General features: G+C 40.8%; 5 protein-coding genes across 6 annotated transcripts in view; 4 read left to right on the top strand and 1 right to left on the bottom strand.

Annotated features, from left to right (window-relative positions):
* Positions 1 to 445: 445 nt before the first annotated feature.
* LOC135944540 (ankyrin repeat domain-containing protein 17-like) lies at positions 446 to 4,410 on the top strand. Its single transcript, XM_065491562.1, has 5 exons — positions 446 to 731; positions 792 to 1,289; positions 2,085 to 2,411; positions 2,779 to 3,033; positions 3,333 to 4,410. The coding sequence occupies exons 1-5, from the start codon at positions 653 to 655 to the stop codon at positions 3,890 to 3,892; spliced, it is 1,719 nt and encodes a 572-aa protein (XP_065347634.1). The 5' UTR covers positions 446 to 652; the 3' UTR covers positions 3,893 to 4,410.
* A 1,018-nt stretch (positions 4,411 to 5,428) lies between these two features.
* LOC135944541 (neuropeptide FF receptor 2) lies at positions 5,429 to 7,125 on the top strand. The gene is made up of 5 exons (XM_065491563.1): positions 5,429 to 5,886; positions 5,951 to 6,129; positions 6,184 to 6,324; positions 6,569 to 6,730; positions 6,778 to 7,125. The coding sequence occupies exons 1-5, from the start codon at positions 5,463 to 5,465 to the stop codon at positions 7,123 to 7,125; spliced, it is 1,254 nt and encodes a 417-aa protein (XP_065347635.1). The 5' UTR covers positions 5,429 to 5,462.
* A 12-nt stretch (positions 7,126 to 7,137) lies between these two features.
* On the bottom strand, positions 7,138 to 10,847 carry Tango6 (transport and golgi organization 6). Its single transcript, XM_065491561.1, has 5 exons — positions 10,705 to 10,847; positions 8,975 to 10,436; positions 7,757 to 8,526; positions 7,533 to 7,684; positions 7,138 to 7,475 (listed from the first exon to the last, which is right to left on the bottom strand). Exons 2-5 carry the CDS (start codon positions 10,345 to 10,347, stop codon positions 7,176 to 7,178), a joined length of 2,595 nt encoding a protein of 864 aa, XP_065347633.1. The 5' UTR covers positions 10,348 to 10,436; positions 10,705 to 10,847; the 3' UTR covers positions 7,138 to 7,175.
* Positions 10,848 to 11,899: 1,052 nt separating this feature from the next.
* Positions 11,900 to 13,400, top strand: PIG-M (Phosphatidylinositol glycan anchor biosynthesis class M). Its single transcript, XM_065491564.1, has one exon. It carries the CDS (start codon positions 12,049 to 12,051, stop codon positions 13,243 to 13,245), a length of 1,197 nt encoding a protein of 398 aa, XP_065347636.1. The 5' UTR covers positions 11,900 to 12,048; the 3' UTR covers positions 13,246 to 13,400.
* A 6,213-nt stretch (positions 13,401 to 19,613) lies between these two features.
* inaE (inactivation no afterpotential E) overlaps positions 19,614 to 24,538 on the top strand; it is a 42,876-nt gene continuing 37,951 nt past the window's right edge. For both annotated transcript variants that reach the window (XM_065487439.1, XM_065487438.1), the window contains exon 1: positions 19,614 to 19,888. In XM_065487439.1, the coding sequence (XP_065343511.1) occupies positions 19,794 to 19,888 (95 nt within the window). In that variant the 5' untranslated portion in view covers positions 19,614 to 19,793. The remainder of the gene's footprint in view (positions 19,889 to 24,538) is intronic.

The raw sequence follows: 24,538 nt of genomic DNA, 5'->3' as shown, positions 1-24,538 counted from the left end.
TATAATATTATTGCGTTTCATGTGGGATTCCATCTATCGAAGCACATCAATATTTTTATAGCAATTTAAGAAGCAAGAGGGGAGCTGAAAACACAAAATAAATTTTTGCAAAATAAGCATATTTAATTAAAATTAGATAACAAATAACAAGTTCATAATAGTGTATTCTTATTAACGATTATTGATTTCTTTTTTCCACTCACACAAAATTTAAGACATAAAACGTAACTCCAACCTGCCCCAACTCCACTCTAAATTAAATGAAAAAGGATCGCTGGATGGATTCGTCGGGTCCTCATGTTAACATCTTTATCGGCACCCGCTCTACGCCTTAAACTATCGTTGTGTATGCAATCCCGCAACACTAGACTTGATCAGACTTGATCGAGCGCGCGCGCTGGCTTCTGCCAACTAACAAACTGCAATGTTTAAAGGGATTGCAAAAGTGGGCGAGGCGTCGCAGCAAAAAATAAAAACACTCCCCAGCTGCGGAGGAGACGAGACGAGAACGAGAATTCTCTTAGATCTCCGTTGTCCGTTCGCGATGAAAGCAGCGGACAAAAACGTTTTATCCTGGAGACTGTGACTGCATAATTTGCCAGAGACGTGATTCTTCGAGAAGAGGAAAATGCCGTGGTGGTGAAAAAACCCAATGGGCTCTTTGCTCGATGAGTTGTTCTGCGCCATTCAACATGGCAATGTCTCACAAGTTGTGGAGCTGCGGAAAAAGGGTTGGTTTCCTTTTATTGCAGTGTTTAAACAACGATTTATTAATTTTTACAATAAACCAGGAATCAACATCAATCAGATCGGAAAGGCCGGATTCACCCCGCTCGGCGCCGCTGTCCAAAATGAGAAGGTATCTGTGATCAAGGCGTTGTTGTCGATGAAAAGCGAGAGCAGGTCCAAAAACCTTGGGTACTATGTCTACAAATATGACGTCAATGAAAACAACCCCGCCTCGTCGTCTTCCGGGAGCTCATCCAACATCCACCAGGCCGAAGATGAAATCGTGCTCACGCCGGACGGTATGGAGAGTCTCGAGTGGGACAAAGAGCTGCTCGAAGAAGGCGCCGCCGAGAACAACGAGGAACCGGAGCAGGAGGACTCGTGGGCCTCTCTGTACAGGTGGTACGCTAGCGTCCTGGAGAGGACAGGGCACGTCCTGCCTCAGGAGCCAGTTTTGGAGAACATCGACGTCAACGCCACGGATGTCTACTGCAGGACAGCGTTGCACTACGCTGCAGAATTGGGCAACGAAGAGATCATCAGTGAACTCCTGAATGCAGGTAAACCGCTTTAATATCTTTGAATTAGAATTTTGCATAGGCATCAGAAGGTTTATGAAAATAATTTTTAGCAAATATTAAATAAATGTTAATAATTTTGGAATGTTAAAAAATGTTAGTCTCCAAAATCAACAAATCCAAACGATTATCAGCTGGTGCTCGCTCAGCTGCAATTAATTCGCAGCTATCATGTTACTAAAATTAAGAAAACAAAATCAGCAATTCATGCTCAAAGCCGTTGCCTTGCATTGTTGAGCGTTGAGCGCATGCTTTCCATTACGTTACATTGGTATAATCTGAGCAATGAGTGGGGTTCAAGTGGGGTTGATTTGCGGCTACGTGTGATTCTCTTTCATTGAAAAAACGATTCCATTAGGATCTAGAAGGATTGCGAAAACTTTTTGACTTGCTATTTGTTGGTCTGAATCTTTCCAGCATGTGTGAATTAATTTCTCGGGACGAAAATGTCTAGTGTTTCAATAAAGTACCCCGGAGCGGAGACAGGGAGCTGTTCCTTTTCTCCACTGGGCTTTCTCCAATGAGGCCCGTGCGCACATGTTTTTCGTTTGCGATGTTATTGAGATGAGGTATTTTCGCCAATTATTCACTATCAGGGGATCTCCTATATCAAAAGAGGTGAACTGATAAATATATTTTAATTTTTAATTTTGTTCCTCTAAATTAAGCTTGGGTTCTTGTGATGTTCTCTTCATATTCAAAATTATGGCTCTGCAAGTGTTGCTAACTTAAACTTTGATCAGATTTGACCTTAATTTGTTTTTTAATTTTTCACAGGTTGCAAAGCCAACGTAGGCGACAGCAGCGACGTGAAGCCTCTGATGCTGGCCTCAGCGAGGGGCCACATCGGAGCGACTGCCCTTCTGCTGGCCAGAGGCGCCCACCCAGAAGCCAAAGGCCCAGACAAGAGCAGTGCCTTGCACGCTGCCTGTGCTCGTGGCTTCACAGACGTCGCAGAGGTGCTTTTGAAAGGTGGTGCTAGAATCGACGCGATGGACTCCTCAGATAGAACACCACTCTACTTAGCAGTCTCGAGAGGCTACGAAATTACTGTGCAGATGCTGATTCGAAGAGGCGCAAGGATTAATCTTGAAGAAATACACGGTAAGAAACGAGATCAGTGTTAATTAATTATTGAGCCTGTCACTTCATTTCAATTAAACAAAAAAAGAGTTTAATTTTTTTAAACTTAAATAAAGCGTCTTTGTGTTTTGGTCACAAATTTACTACTATTTTGCCTACTTTTAAATGTACAAGTTGATCAGTAGCTATCTAATTAGTTTTTATTCGTGCAAATTAAATTAAATAAATGCTAAATTGTGATTTTTTTCCAAAAGAAAATTCACTCACATTAAAAATTCATCAAATTTGCATGCCGAGCTTCATTTTAGGTCATTTAATTTGTTGTTCCAATTTGGACAGTTCAAACACGTTTACCCAACTTATTTTATTTTTTGGAAATAAATTTCAGGCTACAACGCCCTGTGTGAAGCGGTTTGGCAGAAAAAACCTCGTCTGGTGCGAATTCTCTTGGAGGCTGGTGCCAAAATCACACACTCCCACAGGCTGCTACATCACTGTGTTCTCCTTCGACAGCTTGAGATTGTTAGCCTTCTGCTTCAAGCTGGCGCTTTGGCCAACCTGAGGGACGATTCTGGTGACACCCCCCTTTTGCTTGCAGTCAGAACTGGCCAGGTGGAAATGGTCAACTTGCTTTTGAATAATGGTATTATGAATCCCATACATTTTTCAATTTCCGCCTCAGACAAAAAGAGCTCATGTTCAGAGGTCACGAGGAAAAACTAACAATTTATTGTAAACTAAAGCGCAAATAATGCCTTGCATTAGCAAACATAGAAAAAACATTGCACTGGTTTTTTAAACCTTTTTGTAAAATTATGACTATAAATATATGTCGGCTCGTAATTTATTATTTTTCAAGATTTTTTTAAACTTCCGGGGTTCTGCAACATTTTCTATGGAACATAATTACAAATTTCGTAATTATTATTAATTTCTTGTCAGGTGCTTTGGTGAACTGCTCGAATTCAGTTACTGGCCACTCTGTTTTGCACGAGGCGGTCAGTCACGACTTCGCCACCTTCTTGCGACTGCTTGAATGTCTGCTCGCCCACGGAGTCAATCTCGACTCTGAAGCTCTGACCACCGGTGACTCAGCACTGTGCCGCGCCCTGCTGCTGGGCCGGAGCCAGGCGGCCGCCGCACTGGTGCGTCGAGGGGCCAACACAAACCTCCGCGTGCCCATCGCCGGGGACACCATCGAGTGGGCCTTCCGCAAAACGGGCAGGCCCAGTCTGATTCGGACGCTGGTGCTGGCTGGTTGGCACACAAGAATTTCTGTTTCGACCGTGCGAAACTGTCCGGACGCGGCGCTGGGAAGCTGGCTGAAGGACGTGTCGACGAACCCCCTCTCATTGTGCGAAATCGCAAGACTGAACATCAGAAGGATCCTGGGCCGCAGGGTGTACCACGCTGTTGACCACTTCTGCCTGCCGAAGATGCTCAAGCGGTACCTCAAGATGCAGGATATCTGTGATTCTGACCAGGAGGACGACTCTTGGTAGCGAAACGTGTGTTGTGCTTTTTTTTCTTCATTATTTCCGAGTGAGCTGCGGCTTTATGTGATTTGTCAGGAGAGTCCATTTTCACTATGCATCGGATCGCGCGTGCTAAATAATTGAAAGTTCATTGGTTCAAATTATTCACAAATATTCAAAGTGTTCCTCGCAATAATAATTTATTTCCACACTAAAAGCGCACTTATCAGTCATTTTAAGCGCATCCTAGCATGATGTTTATAGTTCTTTTCTCCATGATTGTAATTATTATACTGCACTAAAAGTGCACTTTCTGAATTGAAATTATTCAATCTCTGTTAACCATAACACCGTGTACAAGCATAACGTTTTCCTTCAACACTTATGTAACAAAGGTTGGTGAAAATGTATTTAAATCAATATACACTTCAAATGTTGAGAAATTTTAAAGTACCCCTAGCTTTTGGCTCTTCATAGTTTTGGACCAATATCTTGTATGCTTTTGAAAACAATTAATAAAAGTATTTACAAGAATTCGCCAACAAGGTCAATATTTTTAGCTTATCACCCTTCCTCACTTTATTCAATATGTGTAATTTTGTACAAGATAGCACATGCTTTTAGCAAAGTAAATATCCTTTTGAGTGATGCCATCATTTTTATCATGACAGCTAAATGAAAGGCGGCTCTTCAAGTCTGAAGCGAAACAGCCGTCAATTTTCATTGATATGTATCAAAATAGTTGACTCTTTTGTGACTTTATATTTGCAAAATAGTGGACTTTTGAGCCGATTTTGGTGGTTATAAGATAGGTCATTTAGTCAAATTTATACACTTTTTGATTAAGATCGCCCTTCTCTGAAAAAAATTACGTTTAATTTGTAGAAATTTTGATTCATATGTCATGCACCAAATACTCAAGTTTTACAAAGTGCTTTTTTTGATGAAGGATATATAGTATTATTTTTTTCCTATTCTAAGGTGAAATTTTGAAATAAAGAAAATTCAATGCAATTATACCTTCCATATGAATTGAACGCCATTTTTTATAGAAATTAAAATTAATTGTAAGTTTTTTATAACTTTTGTTTAGCTTTGTTTGAAAGAAGCTACATTTTCTTTGCTGTATTTTTACTTTTTACCCTAAAGAAATTCAGACAAAATGTGTCTAAAAATTGCAACAAAAAACTTTCTCACGTGAAAAAAATAATTAGCTTGGATTTCAGGCAAAAATAAAAATATCCTCAAAAAATTAAATCTCGAGTTTAAAACGGATTCAAGGTGATTTAAGATAGCATTTTTTGTGGTTTAAATGGCAAAAAATGCACGATTCGTGCTTATTTGATTGTCCCATGACGATTGGGAGGTCAGAAAACATTTTGACTGTCTAAAATTCACAGCCCTATTCATCACAAAATTTTAACATCTGTACAATTTTAAGAATTGGAATCCTCATGCCTGTTCCAAATTTTGAACTTATTCACATAAAAAATAAAAGCCAGATTATATAAATGGAACTTCCCAGCTGCGCACTTTCCTCGTTGGTGGAGGGGCCGCCTTTATAAAGGAGCCTACGGGGTGGTGCAGGCCTGATACCATGGCACTCATTCACTACTCCAACAGCTACATCCCTTGTGACGATGACGACTTGTTACAGCAGAAAACCGTCAACTTCGACTACATTATCTGCTACAACGGCACCAACTACACCTCGGACGACGTGAGCCAGTTTCCCATCCCGATTGACTTGTGGTACGTGAAGCCCTGGTGGGAAATCACCGTCAAGGTGATATTATTTCTGCCAGTCGTCTTCGGAGGTATCATGGGCAACGCTGCCATTCTCAACGCTGTCCGCAAGAACCGGCTTTTGAGGCTGGCACCGATGAACATTTACATTGCCAACATGGCGGCGTGCGACCTCTGCGCCCTGATCATCGGGCCCTGGCTACTCATCTGTAATGATTCCTTTCAGAACTACGTGCTCGGACCTTTCTTCTGCAAAACTGAGGGTTTCGTCCAAAGTATTGAGTGCCACTATAATAATTAATTTCAGCGTTATTTGTTAGTGTAAAAAATTTATTCTAGGCTCTCTTCTATTGGGCGGTGTCTTCAGTCTCATAGCAATCAGCGCCGACAGGTTTGTGGCCATCGTGTTCCCAAAGAAGAAGAAAATGAGCATGCCAATGGCGTGGTGCGTCGTCGCCACAACTTGGATTTTGGGAATTTCTATTTCGGTGCCTCTGGTCCTATTTAGGAAATACAGGGTTAGCTTAACTAATTTAAAGTCGTTTTTGTAAATAATTACAAACACTATGTAGGAAAGACAGTGGCTCGATTTTTTGGAAAAATACTGCACTGAAGATTCAATTTTATCTGTATACTGGACCATAATGATTTCCCTTTTGGTTTGGCTACCTTTATCAGTGATGCTGATTTGCTACTCGGCTATATTTTTAAAGGTAAACTTCTGGTTGTTTTGAACTTTCAAAATCATGTTAAAATAAGACTAAAATTCCAAATTTACCCTCAAGGGAATTTATGGAACAAAGATGGAATATTTTAAGATGTTAAATAATGAAAACAGTTTCTAGATGGTATGATAGATTTTTTTAAACATATTAATGGATGTAAAACCTAGGTAAATACTCTTATTCTAACGAAAAATTTTTCCCATTTTTTAAAAATTAAAAAAACCATTTGCAGCTGACGCATTACGCGAAGCAGACAAGAGCAAGTACGATTAATTCCACAAGGGACTTCAGGACACGGGTAACCAGAATGGTTCTCATACTTGTTTTAGTTTTCATTGCTTGCAGAGTGCCATTTACTGCTATGATTTACGTGCGAAATAACAATACCCAAAAGGTAAAAATCTCATTACAGACATAACAACAATTAAAATTTCTGTCCAGATAGGATTGGATTTCCGTATCTTGTGGTGGGTGGCCCATTACCTAATTTACACAAATGCTGCCATCAATCCGCTCATATACGGCATGACCAATGACGGCTTTCGCAGAGCGATCCAGAACACTTATTCCTGTAGGTCAGAACCAGAAGAGAGCCCCGAACCAACAGCTCAAAAACAAACAAATCAAATGGAAAAGCGTGAGTCAAGCAGGGCGCTTGAACCAAGAGAACCCTACCACGTAGAACCTTGCTGGCGACCTAATGGGGTTAATAGTGAAAATTGTCCTCCAAATAATATATCTACAGTGTTTACAATCGGAGATACAGTTCCAACAAGTAGCACTGAATAGAATAAACTCGAATTAATTACAAATATGTTTATTTTTAAACCATAACCATATTAAATTGGAGGGGCGGACGTGATGTAAATGTGCTTTTCCATCGGTCGAGGCTTGAAAATGCTCTCTTTGATACCTCGGTTCAGTTCCTCCAACGCCAGTTGAGCTTGCAGTCGGAGAGTTTCATCTGAACTCTGGGCCAGTTGCTTCATGGTGCGGTAAACCTCAAGAGAAGACGATCCAAGGGTGTTGACAGCCTGTTTGCCAAGACCCTGAAGGAGGAGCGCCAAGAGGAGAGCCGCCGCCCGTCGGACATGCATGTCCGGGTCTGAGGTGGAAAGACTCTGAGCACATAGCAGAATCTGAAAATTTGAAATGTAAATATTTTTGTGAAAAATAAAGATGATATATTTTCCAACCTCTTGGAGATCGCTGCTGACTCGGTAACCCAAAACTTTGCAAGCCTCGCCCAAATTTGACAGACTGGACGCTCGGTGTGTTGGATTTGCATCTTTTGCTCCCGAAAGATAGACGTTCAATAATATCTGGCGTTGGCTTCCAGCCACTTCACCTAAAAGCAAGATTAGGAAAAAAATAATTATAAAATTGAGTTAAATTAAAGTGAAGTGCTTGAAAATATTACCTAAGTTCTTGCAGACCTGCAGAAGGGCCTCTCCGATTCTGTTCCTCAAGGGCAGGCTGAGCTCTTGTTTGTTGTAGTTTTCTGCTAGTTTTGGGAGCAGAGCAAGGTTTTCCAAGATCAAGGCGCTCATCATCCCAACAGCCGCCAAGTAAACATAAGAGTCATCATGTTCCATTCCAGAAACAGCCAACTGAAATAGTTCCGCTGCTTTCTCTTTTGAATACTGATCTTTGTTTCTTATGAGTTTTGTCAAGCTCAAATATCCGTGGCCCTTGACAGGGATTTCCTCGTCAGCCGCTTCCTCCAAAGACTCCTTAAAAGAGAGCTTGGCAGGACCTGCTTGTTGCGGCTTTTGTGGTTTGATTTCTTCGATCTTTTTCTTCTCCTTGAACATCTCTTTCAGTTTCTCTTCGACCAAAAGCACGTCGCCACTGACAGCTCCATAAGTCGCAATGATTGTGAACGTTTGTTCTACCAAGATTTTCGTTTCCTCTGAAATATGTTTCGAAGTGCGTAGCTTCTGTACAGCTGGCAGCAACTTTTGGCACTTTCTAAGGTTAGCCTCGCTGTGACTGATTATCGAGAGCAGAAGCATCAGCGCCAGGTCCAAAATCTCGGCACTCTCACCCTCTAGCAGAACTTTCAGGAGGTTAATCAACTGGTTGCTTGGCTTCTTCATGAATTCCTCCTGTACGCTCGGCAAACCCGCCAGACTGCTCAGCAAACTGACCAGAAGCATCTTCTCTTGCAAGTCATCAACCGTGGAAAACCTTTAAAATAAAACGTTTTTTAAAATTAAGAAGTCAAAACTGGATGTTGGTTCTGTTGATGAATTGAAGCTTAAAAACTTTTCAAAGTTTTATTTTAATTATCCAATGTATTCAGAGCAGTGCGAAATAATCTTGCTGCACGAAGGAGGGAATCCTTCTTAAGATAAACCAGTTCCATATCTTTAAACTGAAACTTGCATTTTGTCGACATATTTATTTTTCTGTTCATTCTGTTTAAGGCTGTTGTTAGAGCCAAGAAATAAGCAGTTTTTTTCGGTGTTCCTATATTTTTTGTTCCTTATTACAAATTTTTTCACGCTACTTTGACAGCTAAATTTGATAGAAAAATAAAATATATCAAGGTTTTTTTAAAGATAATAAAATTCTGGTTTGATTCATTACATATATATATAAAAGTTTGATATAGATTATTCAAATAATGTATTACCTTTTTAGAAAGTTTGAAAACATTGCTTGAGCTACTGCAGAGTCTTCAGAGAGAGATTCAAGACAGTCTTCGGGAAGAGTGGAAATTGTATGCCAGATGCTCGCTTCTTCTGCTTGCACGATCACCTGGGACAACAAATCTTTGGTCCTGCATCTCAGGGCGGGCGTGCCTCCTGTTTTCCTTGTTGCCAGGTAGAATGCGCAAATGTCTTTAAAATGCCTGGATAGAACATCAGGGCTAATTTTAGAGTGCGAGATCAGCAAGATTAATAGTTCTATGGAGGAGGAAATTTTAGTTTCCTGCTCCTGGTCCAGGATTAAACATCCTTCTAAATCACCAAAATCTTGCTTGAAAACTTGGCAAATAGGGATGAAAAGACCTTCATGACAAAACTCTGCGTTCTTCAGGTGCAGTCCCTGCACAATTTCAGACGCAACTTTTTTGTACTCTTCGTTGCCCGAGCTGAGAAGGTAGATAACTTGGGGGCACAGCTTTTTGTAATACTCGGCGTTTCTGGCAAAGTCCGGCTGTAAAATAATCCTAGCAGTCTTGGCGTATTTTTCCAGAACATCATGTTCACTTTGTACGTCGTGCATGGCCCTGATAGTGGAAATCACTCCTCCTGGGGACATCAAACACTTGTTCAGGTAGCTGGTGGTGGTTTGCACAAACCACTTTGGGCACTTTGGATTCGGTTTAAGCAGAATGAGCAGGTGCTTCATCACGGTGGGCTGGTGCGTCGATTTGATAAATTTACTCGTTTCAAGCTTGAATGAATTGTCCTCATGAGAAAGCTGAAACAGGCCGGCTAAAATGTCCAGCATGAGGTTCGCAGTGAAAACTGAGTAAATGTCCGTATTTTTGTTCTGCATCAGGCACAGGATGGCTCTAAGAAGGTACGAGAGCTTCTTTATATCGTTCTTGGGGAAGGTGATGGGAGCGTTGCATCGAGACTCCAAAGGAATGCCAACCCCTGGCTGCAAAAGTGGACTGACGCCGAGGGCACTCAGAAACTGTGCCGCCGCCCTGAGATGAGTTTTTTGCTGGACTGAGAGCAAAGCACCGTCCTTCAGGATCTTCTTCAGCTCGAACAAAATGGACAGAGTGACGCAGGAAAAGTCCCATGCTGTGTCACGGGTGTTGCTTTCAGGCAAGGGACCGCACTGTTGAATCAATGGGTCGACGCTCTGAGCGAGGTTTTCATACCCGAGAGTGTGGTTTGCTTCAGAAATCTTGATTCGTAGTGAGTCCTCAACTCTCTTGAAGCTCTTCTTCTTGTCCGGGGCTTTCAGAAGAACCGCGAGAGCCGCAAAGAGCCGATTTTCACCGTCGGCCGGCTCCTGCTTCATGTCCATTAAGGAGAGTATGTCCATGCTGCTCTGTTTGTTTTTTGGAGGTTAATAGGTCCAAAGAAATGCTCGTCTCGTGCTTGAGTAGGAAGTTTATTCACTCCGTACTAGAACTGGAAAATTACAACAAATCAGTCTTAAGAATCACAAAAAGAATAAAATTATTTATACAAGTATGTAGTTTGGATTGTTTACATTTAATGTTTGAGCTCAAGAATTTATCATTTTTACATTATGAACGTCAATTTAATATGGCGCCTAATTACATAAATCTTGTATCGCGAATTATTCGTATTTAATGACAGAAAGTGGACTAGATTAGACTTTGACATGATCACTGAATATTTGTTAGACAATTAAATAGGTAAATGATTCACTTACTCCTAAAGAGGGTTCAATTATTGGGAAAAGGGAAAATTGTTGGGAGACGAGAAACACACGCTTGGCGGTTATGTTTTTCACATCGAATGCATGCACTGCACATGCACACGGCCACGGCACGAAACGAATGTTCTGGAACTTCTGGAGTTTTCACTGCACTAAGTGCAAGTGCACCTAGCGACTGCAGCTGGACGGTGGCGCCACGCTGTGGTTGCCCCTACAGTTTTACACAATAACCTCTTCGTCTTCTCTTGCTGTGAGCGCATGTTAGCGTCGTTTGTGTTTTGTTTTTTTCTCTTGCAGTGGGCGTGGCTTGGGCGGATCATCATCTGGTCAGGCGGATTTATCTTTGGGCTGAAAAGTTGGAACATTTCGAACACTTTGGAGGGCTTAATGAAAGGAGATCCGTGCCAGCTGCAAGCTTGTGCCATCCAGAAGTGTTTGCAAGGTGTGATACTATTGATTAACATAAATTTAAATAAGTTTTCCGGCCCTTCGCTGGAATTATGCTTAAGAAAAAATCGTATGCCGTCATGCCGGCATGAAAGACCGATATTAATTTCAACATGAATACGTATTACATCATTTTCAATTTATTTTTAATTTCTTAATTGTGTTCTATGAGTTTCTCTTTTTAATGTTTGGAGAAGTATTATTTTTTGTTATGAGTGGTCTACATTCATGATCCCATTGTTTATAAAATTGCTTGAAGAAATCTGGTTTATGAATTAATGATTTTTCCCCAAAATTTTACAGTGCATTCAAATTTTGATTGAAATTGATTTGTACAATTTTTCAGCCAACAAGTACCAAGAAAAGGCGTGTCCCAAGGAATTCGAACAAATGCGCAAATGCTGCCTCAAGTGGGCTGATCTGTCTGGCTGCTGCAAAGGTTTCCAGAGCGAGGAGACTGCGGAGAAGAGTGATAAAAAATGAAAGATCCAACAAAAAGGCCGTATTACTTGGAGCAGAAATTAAAAAAACGCACCTGGATTCAACGAAACCCTCGATTATACGTGTTCGCCTTTACCGGAACATCACTGTTAATTTTCTTCAGCAAACCCATCTACGACGCCTTCTTTCGCGACTACTCTAAAGTTCCCCCAATGACTCCTCAGCAGATAAAAGACGCTTGGAAAATGTAAAATGGAGTCTGTTTCGAAAGCTAGAAGTCGCCTCCGCATGATTCCCCGCCTGCTTGTTGAGTGCTCCAGCGAAAGCACCGCCTACGCCCGATGCGTGCTGGAGCACAAAGACAATCCTCAGAAGGGAGACTGCACAAAGGAGTTCGAGCGGATGGCCAAGTGCGTCAAGTCCAAGGCGCGCCGCAGTGCACCCTGAGCGATGCTGGAGGCCGTTAGAAGCTCCATCCAGGGCGTTGAGCGGCACCTGCTGCGGGCCCTGGCCCTGCGGCTGGCCCTGGTGGCGCTCACCGGCGCGCTTGACGCCCACCTGCCGGTCAAGTACACAGACGTCGACTACTTGGTGTTCAGCGACGCGGCAGCCCACGTGGCCGACGGCCGCTCGCCCTACCTGCGCCACACATACCGCTACCCACCGCTGCTGGCCTGGATGCTGGTGCCCAACCTGTGGCTGCACCCGGCCTTTGGAAAGGTTCTCTTCTCGGTGGCCGACGTCACTGTTGGCCTGCTGGTGAACCGGCTGCTACTGGCTGGCGGATTTGAGGCGGCCACGGCGGCCAGCTTCGCGCAGGCGTGGTGGCTCAACCCTGTGTCCGTGGTCATCTGCACCAGGGGCAGCGCAGACGCCCTCACGGCCTGCCTGGTGCTCGCCGCCTTGCTCGCCGCGCAAAGGTCGCGACCCGGGCTGGCCGGCCTGCTGCTCGGCACGGCGGTACATCTGCGCCTCTACCCCGTGGTGCTGGGCTTCAACTTCCTGGCAGCCTGCTCAAGCAACTTGGCGCGCTTCCGACTGATCCTGGCCGGCGCCGTGTCCTTCGGCTCGCTCACCTGGATCAGCTGGCTGGTGTACGGCCACGAGTTCCTCGAGCACAGCTACCTGTACCACTTGGACCGGCGGGACGCACGCCACAACTTCTCACCGCTCTTCTACCCGCTCTATCTGCTCGGCGCCAAGGCTGCCTGGCTAGGCACCCTGAGCCTCGTGCTGCAGGCCGCACTGATCCTGAGCGTGGCCGTGGCGTTCGCCAAGCGCAAGGCCGACCTGCCGTTCGCCTCCTTCTGCGCCTGTGCCATCTTCGTGGCGTACAACAAGGTCGTGACGGCGCAGTATTTCATCTGGTTTCTCTCTATTCTGCCAGCCTGCGCGCCCCGTTTCAGGGTCTCCTCCACCAGGGCGCTGGTTCTCTCCGCAATCTGGCTGGTGACGCAGCTCACCTGGTTGCTGCCTGCCTACTTGCTCGAGTTCCAGGGACTCAATACCTTCATGCTCATTTGGCTCTACTCGCTGGCCTTTTTCGTCGTCAATGTTTTCGTGCTGGCTGAGCTCGCCGCCAGCTACCAGCCGGCGCCGCCGCCGCACAACACCACCAGGCCCAAGCCACGGACTGTTCGAAGGTGAAAGTGAAATCAAAGGATAACAATAGTGATCCAAGATAGTGCCTCCTATAAAGGGGATAGCTTGTGAAACAACTTTAGTTCATTTTTAAATTTAAAATGTGTTGGTGAATAAAAGTTTGGTATGAACTGTGTATTAAACAAAAAAATCAGTTTAATTATTCAGGTTATTTTTAAAGACAAGGTATCACTATGCTCAAACTAAAATCATTCTTTAAAGGCACGCAGGCATACGTAGTGACATAGCAACTTCCATAAGAGTTAATTTGGCTAAAATTTAATTTGAAACAGATTTCAAAGGTTTTAAACGTGATTCAATTTTCCGTGGGCAAAATTTTAATTCTGGTGAAATACATTATTGGCATTATTATGACAATATTAGTTCATAAATCCATACTAATATCAATTAAAAAAAGATGATTTTTCAAGGACTGAGCAAATGACAAACAATTTGAGATAATTAAGCAAAATGGAAAGGAATATTTTAAAAAGAAATAAAGTACGCGATATCAAAAATTTCAAAGCTGCTCTATTACTACAATTTATTTTTAATTAATTTTGAAAATATATTTTGGAGGCGGGAGGTATTTCCTTATTACATTTTCAGCAGTTTTTGTAAACACATCCTCATATCTTTTCCCTCTGAAAGCTTTACTTTAATAGCTCTAAGGAACTTCACTCAGACAATTGCAACTGTAACATAAGCAAAGCATCTTCACCGGCAGAGAAGACATTCACAAAGAACACAGGAAAAAATGCAGATAAGAGATGACAATTGTAAAACAGGAGAATTCCTGATTGCACTCAGTTAATTTTACAAAATGGGAACTGAGATATTTTATTCTTTTTTAAATTAAATTAAAGGTAAGTAATAGTGTACGTAGCCTTCGAAATGTTCCAAGCAAAAATGTGAACAGAACTGAAACAAAGAATATTTGATTTCAAAGAGTGTACAATGATCGAATTTTCCTATATTCAATTCTAAATAAAAGATCCAGGTTATCTCTATATATAATCAAAATAACTTTGGTAATTCACGTAACGTACCATATAACATAATATACCATTCCAAGGTGAAAATAGGAAAGCTGAGGTCAAAGTAGCTAAGGCAGGCATCGGTTTTAAGTTCTTTATGACACAGTTCGTAACCAGAGAACACCATAGTTAAGGATCCTAAAACTGCTCCGAGAAAAGCGGGAATGTCAACCACGAATAACGTGGAAACTATAGGCAGAACGGTGATACATAATTTGGTAAAGGCTGGTGGTGACGTGTAATTCAACACTATGATAGAAACAGAAGAATTATTTTTTTGCTTATTCAAAAAGTTCAGTTATATTTACTGAGCAGTCCAGAAAATAGAGGAATCCCACAAGCAAATGCACAATGCACCGAAGTAGAATTATAGACCGCAAAATCAAACTCATCCTCACTAAAGTAAGATGAGTAAGATGCAATCTAAAAAATTACAAACCAAACTCAATTATTTTCACAATCCAGAAATTTGTTAAAATGTTCAAATGATATTCAGCTATCCCAAAATAAAAGATCAACTTTACCTCATATTCATCATAAAAGGTAGGAAAATCAATCCTCTCGGTTGCCTTCTTCGGTGGTCTCATTTTGTTTTTGTAGAATCGAAATGCGATGTGTACGACTGTGAAATCGTAAATATCGGTAAATATATTTAACAGAGAGAAGTGAAACTAACACATATAAATAACATGCTAGGCTCTATTCAACAAGAGGGAAAGAATATATCAACCTCACCTCCTAAAGAAATTTCCGAGAAGATTAGCAATATGGCTTATTTTATCATTTCTCCATTTTTAGTTGTTTTTTAATTATTGGTGAAGCGTTCGGCGTGGCATCCCCATAATCAAAACACGGCTAACGTACCTCTATTGGTCTAAGCTTATAAAATATTCATCTACATCGCAGCCAAGTTTTTTTATTTTCGCTAAGGATTTTATGTTTTTCTTTTAACCATGACCAAAGTCTAGACATAATTTAATACCAGCACCTTATTTTCGCCAATGTATTGGTTTTTTCGATGATCTATATGTTTATTACGCGACGGAGTGACACTTGTTCCATTTTTTACAATATTTTCGCCACGCGGAGATAGGAAAAAAGGCGAAAAAAGGGGCTGATAAAATGGGAGATCACCCCCAGAGCACATCGGCTATATCTATATGGGAGTAGTTGAATGTTGTGAAGTTTTTGTAATTCTGAAGATAGCTCAAACCCGAGATTTGACGATGACAATAATGTTGCAGAAATTGAAAGTTTTAATTCTTAGTAATATTGCCAAAGTCTAATTTTCCTAATCACTGTGCCGCGTTCAATAAATCATCTTTATCTTAGAAGAAATTTTCATCAATTTTTTATTTAAAATGCAGAGCGTGTTGATACAACCGGAAGAACTATGACCAAAAGAATTTCACAATGTTATTTAAAACTGCTTATTGTTGCTAAAGATGGAGTAAACAGTTGGATATTAGTAAGATTTCTAATAGTAAATTATTTACCGAAGGTTGAAAAACTTCAAACAAGAATAATACTGACGACAGAATATTATTTAATACGTCATCATCTTATAAGGATACCGAATATCAATGAGGAAATCTACGGATAAAAATATGTATAATCATACCAATAGTTGCATAGAAATTTTGCCGTTCAAAGTTTTTTCATTTAAAGAAACCTCGGGTAAATCGATCCTCTTGGTTGCAACCTTCAATATCATTTTGGTTATGGCCAATAGGCAGCAAAAAAAGGCTAGAAGATGTGACAAACAATTCATGTGCTTTGGTAAAGCTATTTTTAAGGGAGCTTATTTTGTTTTTAACTATATATTGTTGTCGATAATATATGTGTTTCATGTAGGGGAAGATGATGGTTTGTGGTTTCAGTAAAACTTCGATATTGCAGCACATTGATTCGTATGGAAATAAAAGGAGCAAGAAGGGAGCTGAATCAAAAATAAATTTAAATAATATCATTATGTATTGAGATATTTTGAATTATATTTTCAGTTTTTCAAGCTTTCGCGAGCCCCACTATAATATAAGCTCTAAATATTTTTTAACTTACGGGTAATGCAAGAAGAAAGATTATTGCTATGTACGCACAGATGTGTCAGAAAGAAGACCTTGAAATGCACGCTTTCGTGGAATTTATTTTTTATTGTATCCTAATTTAAATCTTAAAATGCTGACATTGTACATGATATAGTTGGTGTGAATACAGCAGTGCGTCCACGCTGGTAGCAAACAACACTCTAGCCCTAGCCATCCTCCGACGAGGCAGGCACAGACGGACTTGCAACCCTCGTCCCTCTTTGCCCCTTGGGCGTGTAGCGCCTCGTGAAAGATCGAAGATGCTACCAGCGCAACACCACTGTCAGCACGGTTGCATAGCATACGCATCACAGATTGACGCTGACAGAAGAGTTCGCGTGCATGGATGGTTGAAATACATACGAAATGACTTGTTTGTGTTCTCTCCACCTTTCTTATGTTCACACCACATCAAAATTTCAGTATTGTTGTTTATACAAAAAAAAAAATATTTTATTATGCAAAATATTTTTTGTTTCCGGCAGAAGAATTAACGAACTGCATTAATATGTAAATGAGCGTTGAATTTTAAAGTTGATTAGGAATTTTTATGACTGGTGTAATCTAAAAATTATGCTCAGCACATTTGGTGTGCTATGTACACGACATTGATACCAGTAATCGCGTTTTTTCATTAAGTATTTCATTCATTGTTATCTCCTTATAGCTTTAGTACAACATATAGAATAAGATATGAAATAAAATCCTGGCTTTCTTCTCCTTCCGCGGCGAATTTACAACGTTAAAGTGCTGATTACACTCTCAAGATTATATCATTGCAAGCGCAGCATTTTGACGCTCTAATCTTTGGCAATCCTTGATTGCGTCAACCGCAGCGATTGACGATATTGATCGATTAGTGCTTGTGCACTCGAGCGATAACACGTATATTTTGACGAAAATCAAATAGCAAAGTTGCACAAGAGCCCCCGGAAAAATGCCGAACCTCAGAGAAGCTATCTAAGATTTAAAGCTGTTAATTTTGTCTCCTCGGCAGCAGCAATTTTGTTTGCGCCAATGCCACCAATCTATCTAAATCACAAGTGAGGCCGCTTTGTAACAAAGCACCCGCTCTGTAGCTTTCGGCAAATTGGCCGTCATCCATCTCGCTTGGTCCACGACGTTGGCTCCTTATCAAAGACGAGAGAGCCACCACTGCTATATACTTTAGCACGAGGGCCGCGCGCTTTATAATTTTCGCAATTGCAAGCCAGATATTCGTTTTTCTTTCGAGAGGTTTGCGTGATTGAGTTTCGCTAACAACTGCAAGAATGGATTTACGCAGAGGTCTCAGCCAGTAGCGATGCTCTAATTTTGGGTCAAATGATCAAGCAAGCCACCGCAGCCGCCGTGACTTTGGCAAAGCTACGCCAGCCACGCCTGCCGCATTTAAAAATCCTTCAAAATTAAATAGTGCTGGGAGAAAAATTGATCTCCGGCCCTTTAGACAGTTAAGCGCTATCAAACTTCACTTTTAAAAGTTTAAAATTCGGTTCGAGCCAGGCATGAAGCTAGTTAAAAATTGTTGGGTTGAAACCTCTAAATTTACGTTGAAATACTTCCTACGACTGATGTTACGAAAACGTTGAAGCCGTAGAAATGCGTAAACAAGTTTTATTATTTATTCCTTTTTCAATGGCACCATTTACCTGCTGAATTTCAACGGCACTGTATTTAATTTGAAACGCTTTCCACAGGCTTCACACCACAAAACATCTGTGTGCGATTGCTGTGGCGCAGGGTGTGACTGGAAATACCATTATAACGCCCTGCCTTCTTAACAGCTCCGTATTCAAACGCAATTTTCCGGAATCCTCATACTCAGAGCGGCATGCCATATTTCGTGATATGCACCCTTGACGTTTAAAGAAAAGCGCAGGGGGATGTAAGCAGTCTAATTATGCACCCTTATCAGGTAGCCGAGCTGGAAACGTGCATTTGCGCACTTAGCTCGATGCATGATGTTGTATACCCGCCCCCCGAACATTGGGGTGAATGCAACCCTTGCAAGTCTCGTGTCTTTTATCACCCACGCGTTGGCGCCCTTTATGAATAATGGATGTGTGTTTGTTAAAACAGGACGCAGATTTACTTCCTTTTATATGAAAAGCAGCCGACAGCCAGTTTGTGAAACAATCACGAAACGCACCTGGCCGCATGCAATCGACATGCAAGCACGCGGCATTACGCTTTATCTGAGTGGATGATAATTCAAAATTCACTCACAGCTGCAATTTTGTCGAACAAAAAGATGATGGAACACTAATGACTACCCAAAACTGGCCAAAATATTTCTAGGACACGTGCTGCTAAAATCTGGGTTTGCGTTTTAAGCGTTCGAAAATTAAAATTTGAATCGTAAATTTAAATTTCTACAAATAAAATTTATTTATAATTGTTATAGAACACTTTTTATTTCTTTGGACAAGCATAGCTTCTTTTGCCAAAAAATAAATTAGAATAGAAAAAGAAAAATTAAATTACTACCCAAAAATTTGCAAATTTTTACATCAAATAATTCAAAGTTATAGATACTAATTTTTAGCCATTGTTTCTTACATAAAAATGGTGAGCAATGCTCCCTATTGGATTATTTATTGTCCTTCCCGTCGTAAAAGTTGGATAATCTCATCGTTGAGAAAAGTCAAAATTGCCATGGAAAATTTATAGTGTTACAAATATTCGAAGAAAAATGTTCCAAATCTGGATTGTCAAAGCAGCTTGATCTCTTTTGACTATTGAAATTTGTAGCTATTCGGATTATTATAAAAAATCCACTCTTATTTACTCCAGAGGCACCAATTTAATCCGTAATCCACTTAAAAATGGTCAAATTGGCTATGTTTTGTAAAGATTCCAGGCAGTTCTGACGGTTGACCTGGGCAGGGATTTCCCTTTGCAAAATTCTCTGATTCAAAACGAAAAATGTATTTTATTGGGATTGGATTGAATTAAAAGCGGTCGTGAATGCAAATGGGAATATAATTGAAATTATTAAAAAAAAAAAATTGTAAATGGGAATGGAGGGAATGGGACAAAACGAGCAGGAAGCGAAACCCCTGCGTGCTGCTCTAATTAAAAGCGCTTTTCATTTCATTTTGCAAGCATCGCAGCACCTTTTGCCCGCTCCCCATCAAAGCGACCTGCAGCTCGCGGCTGTGATAAAGCGTACACGGGCGAGCGGTTGGCGGCGCGTGCGCCAAAATCCTCCCTCGCTCGTTCGCATCCGCGGCATCCATCCACCGGCGGGCGGGCAGTCAGTCTCGTGCAGACAGCACAGCGCCGCGCGAGTGCGCCCGTCGGCCCCGAGTCCGCCCCGCAGCCGCTAGCGTGGACAGCAAGAGCAGACAGTCCGCCCACGCACGCCCGCACGCACTCCTTGGCCGCCGGCCGTGGCCATGTGACCTGCGACCTGAGCAGCCCGCCCACCATGCCGGGTCTGGTGGTCTTCAGGCGCCGATGGAGCGTCGGCAGCGACGACCTCGTCGTGCCCGGGATCTTTCTCTTCCTGCTGCACACCATCTGGTGAGTACCACCTTCTCTGGTTGAGCGGATTTTTCGGATTCCCTTCTGCGAGGAATGCTCGGAAGTATTTTTCCTGATTGCGAAACTCGCTTTGGCTCATACTTTTTATCTTACGAGGGGTTAGTCGAGTGCTTCAGCTGTCTTTCTCTTTGATTAATTTTTTTTTTGCCAAAAGGAAGAATTTTTCAATTAGTGATTAATAAAGTTGGAAATTTTCCTTAATTGTGAAAAAGGAAATTTTTTAAATTTTTCTTACATTATTTATTTTGCACTGAAGAAATAACTCCTTTTTATGATACTGATGCACTAAAAGGTTCTAGTGGTTTTTGTTGAAGGAAAAATAATAATTACATTTTAAAAGTTCACAAGGAAACTCTCAGGATGCTGCATTTTAACTTTTTGTAACTTGCTTTTTGTGTAGCCTGTCTTTATCAGAATCAAGTTTAATTGTCGAAATTTTTCGATATGACAATTTGAAAGATTTGCAATGAGTTGGAAAAAAATTGATCTCAAAATAGAGTTTTGCTTCATTTAGGTGAATTTTGGTTGATTTAGAACAATAATTTATGAGGGAAATAATCACATCTTTGATTTTTTTAGCGCTCTGTGACACAAAAATTAATTTCAAAGCAGAGAACCTCCACACATATTCTTAAAGCTGATTTACTATCTTTTTCATGTTGCTTTCATGTTTTTGCCAGTTCCTGTTTCCAAAAATTAAATGACTTGAAAAAACTTCACTGTGATTCAAAATTATATTTCAAAACGATACAAAATTTAAAAATGATGTGGAATTTGTTCCTGCAGAGCTCCATGACTTGCTAAAAATGAAGATTTAAAAGATATAGCAACAATAACCGTAGAAATGTGTTCAAATTCAATAATTTATCCAACAACTCAATCTGTTAGGAGCATCCTTGTTAAGAAATAAAGTTCTCGTGAAATCATATTACGCGAAAACTGATAAGTTATCATAGAAAATCCTAACCGCAGGCCCTAGTGACTCGTCACACCTGTCGAACGATGAAACAAAATAACAGCCGCGCTTTCACACCAATTTTCAAACAAGTGTCACCTTCCTGAGAAATACAACGGCGCGTTTTATGTTCTTTGCTGCAAGAGTGGTGCCGGGACTGACAAGAGCTATTTTAGTGCTAATTGCTGTTGAGCCTGGAGCCGTGCGAGCGTGTGTGTGTTCCTAAGTCTTAGGGAGGTGCATAAAAGCCCGACTTTACACCCGCCGGCAGCTCACGCCAATGACCCCCCATTGATCGACACGATGGTGTGTCTCATTATTAATCGACAATAACAGCGCCCAGAATGTAAATAATCGTTATGCACTACCCTCAGGCAATGAGGAAGGAATTCCTTTTTTGTTTGATTTTTAATTGAAGAATTATAAAGCAAAATTTCATTTTTTCAAATTTTTTTCTTTCATTAAAAAAACCAATAAAGTAAAAATAGAGGAGCTGCGTAAGTGTTCCCTGGAGGAAATGATAACGAAAAACAACATGATTTTTCGAATACAGGGTGTATACTGTTTTATTAAAAGAAAATAGGTAGCAAATTTGCTGATAAATTCCTTGTTTTGAAGATCGTAGCACGTCAGGTAAAATATTGATCTGAGTAGCCGAAACAGTCTGAGAATTTTCCACGACAATGTTTGTAGCAGATGTACGCATAAAAAGGCAAATGATGAGCCCTCCTATATATGTTAATAAGCAGAACACATAGGAAGTAAATTAATATGAGTCCAATTTTCAATGGAATAAAAATGTAAGCCCTATACAATACAAATTTGTCGTAAGTAGGATAATCGATCCTCTCCGTTGCAACCTTCATTTCAATTCCGCTGTATATGAAATGAACGAGCTCAGCAACTAGAATAGTTAGGTAAAACGAAGGGAAAATCGAAAGCAATTTGTTTTAAATTTATTTTTGTACATTTGGCTTGACGGTTTTCTTTATTATGTTCATTATCTATTTTATTTCAAGACAAAAATGTGCCAAAAAGGAAATTTTAAGAAGAAAATAATAAATTGGTGTGATATTTACTATTTGTTTTGTGCAGAGTGATGGCATGGTGGGTTTTCAGTCAAACTTCAATATTCAGGCACATCAATTCGAAAAAAACAAGCCAGGGGCGCTGAAATTTGTTTTTTATGCATTTATATAAAATTAGATGTTGAGCCTGAAGCCGTGCTTATTTGTATATATTCCTTATTCTTAAGGAGTTGCATAAAAGCCCGACTTAACACCCACGCCAACGACACCATTTACCAACACGCCGGTGTGTCTCATTATTACAATATCAGCGGGCAGAATGTAATTAACGCTGCGCCCTTGGGCTGATTATGCTAATCTCATGGTGGCAATTTTGCCGCCCTGAGTTATTGGATTGGCAAATCATGCACGTCAACCAAATATCTTGCTGAAATCAAAACACAGCAGAGGGCTCATTTTTTCCATTTTCAATTATAAAAGTTTGTGTTGAGGCGCTCAAGCAAAAAGTGGAAGCAAGTGAGAAAAGTTTCGCCCTTGGGGAGAAATTTTTTAACAAGTTGTCTCAAGTTTTGCCGCTCAGCTGAGCGGGATTCGCACGTAGGAAAATGGCAGAAAAAGTGCGCAGTGCACTAGATAATTAAGGCAGCGGCTGAAAATGCAATTAAGCGATCGATTAATCACGCACCCGTGACACAAATGTAACTGCGAGCAAAGAGGAAGGAGTCTCTCCCGGCAGCCAGACGAATAATGGTACAGCGCACTGCGAATGTGGAGCACTCGGCAAAATGAATTCTCGCGCTCGTTGCCGACGCCAAGCACTTTAAAATGCAGCAGCACAGCAGCAGCGGCAATGTGTGTTTTGTGCTCCAACACACTCGATAAACGGAGCTGCAATTTGGGACGGATTCGGTCGGGCGCAAATTGAAACTCGCACACGCTGTGGAAAGCTAGGCCGAATTACATTTGCTTCATTTGTGCACGCGCACCGCTGGACATGTATATGCGCTTTTGTATGCTAATGAGTGGCACTCTGGTGCTGCGGTCAGCCTGCCTGTGCCTGCCTGCCTCGCCAGCGACACAAATTTGATGAAATGCCCTGAGGGCTGCTCCACTTGCATAGTAATTGTCGGGGGTTAACTAAGTTGTTCTGTTAAAATTTGGTCACGACAAAGTTTTTGTGGCATTTTCATTTTGCGCTGCACGCATGTGGTTTCAATCGGAGCTTGATGAGTTCATCAAATCCGCAAGCTCAAGTTTTTGTGCAACAGAATGGTTCTTCTAAACACCAGCGCAAATAATGCAGTTTTAATTCTTTTGAGCACCATCTAAAACTGTATTAATATCTCAAAAACCAATTGCAAACCTCTAAAGAGCTTAAATACCAAATTCTGATCTAAATATTTTTTAAAAAGTAATCAAAATTCACCTGTAAAAACATTTAAATTTGACATAAAACTATTTTTAGACGCTAACTCCGCGTAAAAATAGCATCCTCGGAAAATTTGATAAGCAAGGAAATCAGAAGGAAATATTGGGCAAAAAACAATTTAAATGGAACCCAAAACCATCTAAAGAATGTTCACTTAAAATTTTGAAATAGGCGAACACTCGAGGTTGTTTTCATGTTGAGAAAAAATAAAAACCTGGCTTCATCACTTGTTCGTTGAAAAAGAAACGTTTAAAATTATAATCCCTTATCATCACTACAATGATGATTGTTCTTGGATATTCTATCGGCCGCAGTTATCAACCGCAGTGAATAATCATGCAACGCGATTAATTAGTCAGACACAGAATCTGTCATCCAACTCTCCACTTGAATCACACATAAATTTATAAATATTTGCTTACTGATGCATGGCAGTGGTTCACTTATTACACTTTTCACAGCATAATATGCGAGTGCCACTAGAAATCACTCGACCGCGGTGGTTAACCACAGCAAACGACGTGCGCATTCGTGAAACCGTCCGGCCCTCTGATTCTGATTGTTTTCGTTTTTAGTCATAACACGCGACGCGGTATATTCTTTTTTCTGAAGCCGGAAACGTATGGCATTTAGCGTGGAAATTAAACGCGAGCTGAACACACAAAGGTGGAAGAGTGGATGAGTTATTGTTTTGTGGGTACAGCGCGTTTTAAGAGCAGCGAAAGCCGACACGCAAACAAGGCGCAAAAGGAATGAGACCCTTGTGCTCGTTTATGGTACAAAAGTGCTGGGGTTCTCTTGAGTGGGTTGTGAGATTCGGAAACAAAAGATTTTTTTCTGTGCTGAAAGTAACAGTGATGTGTGCTAAGGAATCCATTCAAATTATGAAACCTATTGAGAAATTATTGAAATTCATTCAAATTTACAATTGCAAATTTTTACGGTAAATTGATATTAATTTTCCAATTTTCCCCGTTCGAGCGGGAGGTCTTTTGGCACAATATTTAAATTTCGATTCTTGACCGTACAAGTATATGGAAAATCTACTCTTCCAACTTCGGAAATATGTATTTCCAAATTTCAAGATCTTTTTCAGAAAATTTTATTTTTGTTCATTGTTAGTCAAATAAATTTAGGTGAATAATCGGCTGGTGTTGTTTATCTGTTCCGATTGATTATCAAAACAATAATACTGCTTCAAAAAAAGTTCATTCATG

Source organism: Cloeon dipterum, chromosome 4 (genome assembly GCF_949628265.1).
Source record: "Cloeon dipterum chromosome 4, ieCloDipt1.1, whole genome shotgun sequence".
Classification (NCBI taxonomy): domain Eukaryota; kingdom Metazoa; phylum Arthropoda; class Insecta; order Ephemeroptera; family Baetidae; genus Cloeon; species Cloeon dipterum.
The sequence above is the reverse complement of the archived record's forward strand: the minus strand, read 5'-3'. Positions and strand labels throughout refer to the sequence as shown.

Bases quoted from the DNA above. Each gene is read 5' to 3' on its own strand.
- LOC135944541 (XM_065491563.1), top strand. From the start codon at position 5,463: ATGGCACTCATTCACTACTCCAACAGCTACATCCCTTGTGACGATGAC. The intron at 5,887-5,950 runs GTATTGAGTGCC...AATTTATTCTAG, and splicing joins AACTGAGGGTTTCGTCCAAA to GCTCTCTTCTATTGGGCGGT. The intron at 6,130-6,183 runs GTTAGCTTAACT...AACACTATGTAG, and splicing joins TCCTATTTAGGAAATACAGG to GAAAGACAGTGGCTCGATTT.
- PIG-M (XM_065491564.1), top strand. From the start codon at position 12,049: ATGCTGGAGGCCGTTAGAAGCTCCATCCAGGGCGTTGAGCGGCACCTG.
- LOC135944540 (XM_065491562.1), top strand. From the start codon at position 653: ATGGGCTCTTTGCTCGATGAGTTGTTCTGCGCCATTCAACATGGCAAT. The intron at 2,412-2,778 runs GTAAGAAACGAG...AATAAATTTCAG, and splicing joins TAATCTTGAAGAAATACACG to GCTACAACGCCCTGTGTGAA. The intron at 3,034-3,332 runs GTATTATGAATC...ATTTCTTGTCAG, and splicing joins CAACTTGCTTTTGAATAATG to GTGCTTTGGTGAACTGCTCG.
- Tango6 (XM_065491561.1), bottom strand. From the start codon at position 10,347: ATGGACATACTCTCCTTAATGGACATGAAGCAGGAGCCGGCCGACGGT. The intron at 7,685-7,756 runs GTAATATTTTCA...TCTTGCTTTTAG, and splicing joins GCAGGTCTGCAAGAACTTAG to GTGAAGTGGCTGGAAGCCAA. The intron at 7,476-7,532 runs GTTGGAAAATAT...TCAAATTTTCAG, and splicing joins TCAGCAGCGATCTCCAAGAG to ATTCTGCTATGTGCTCAGAG.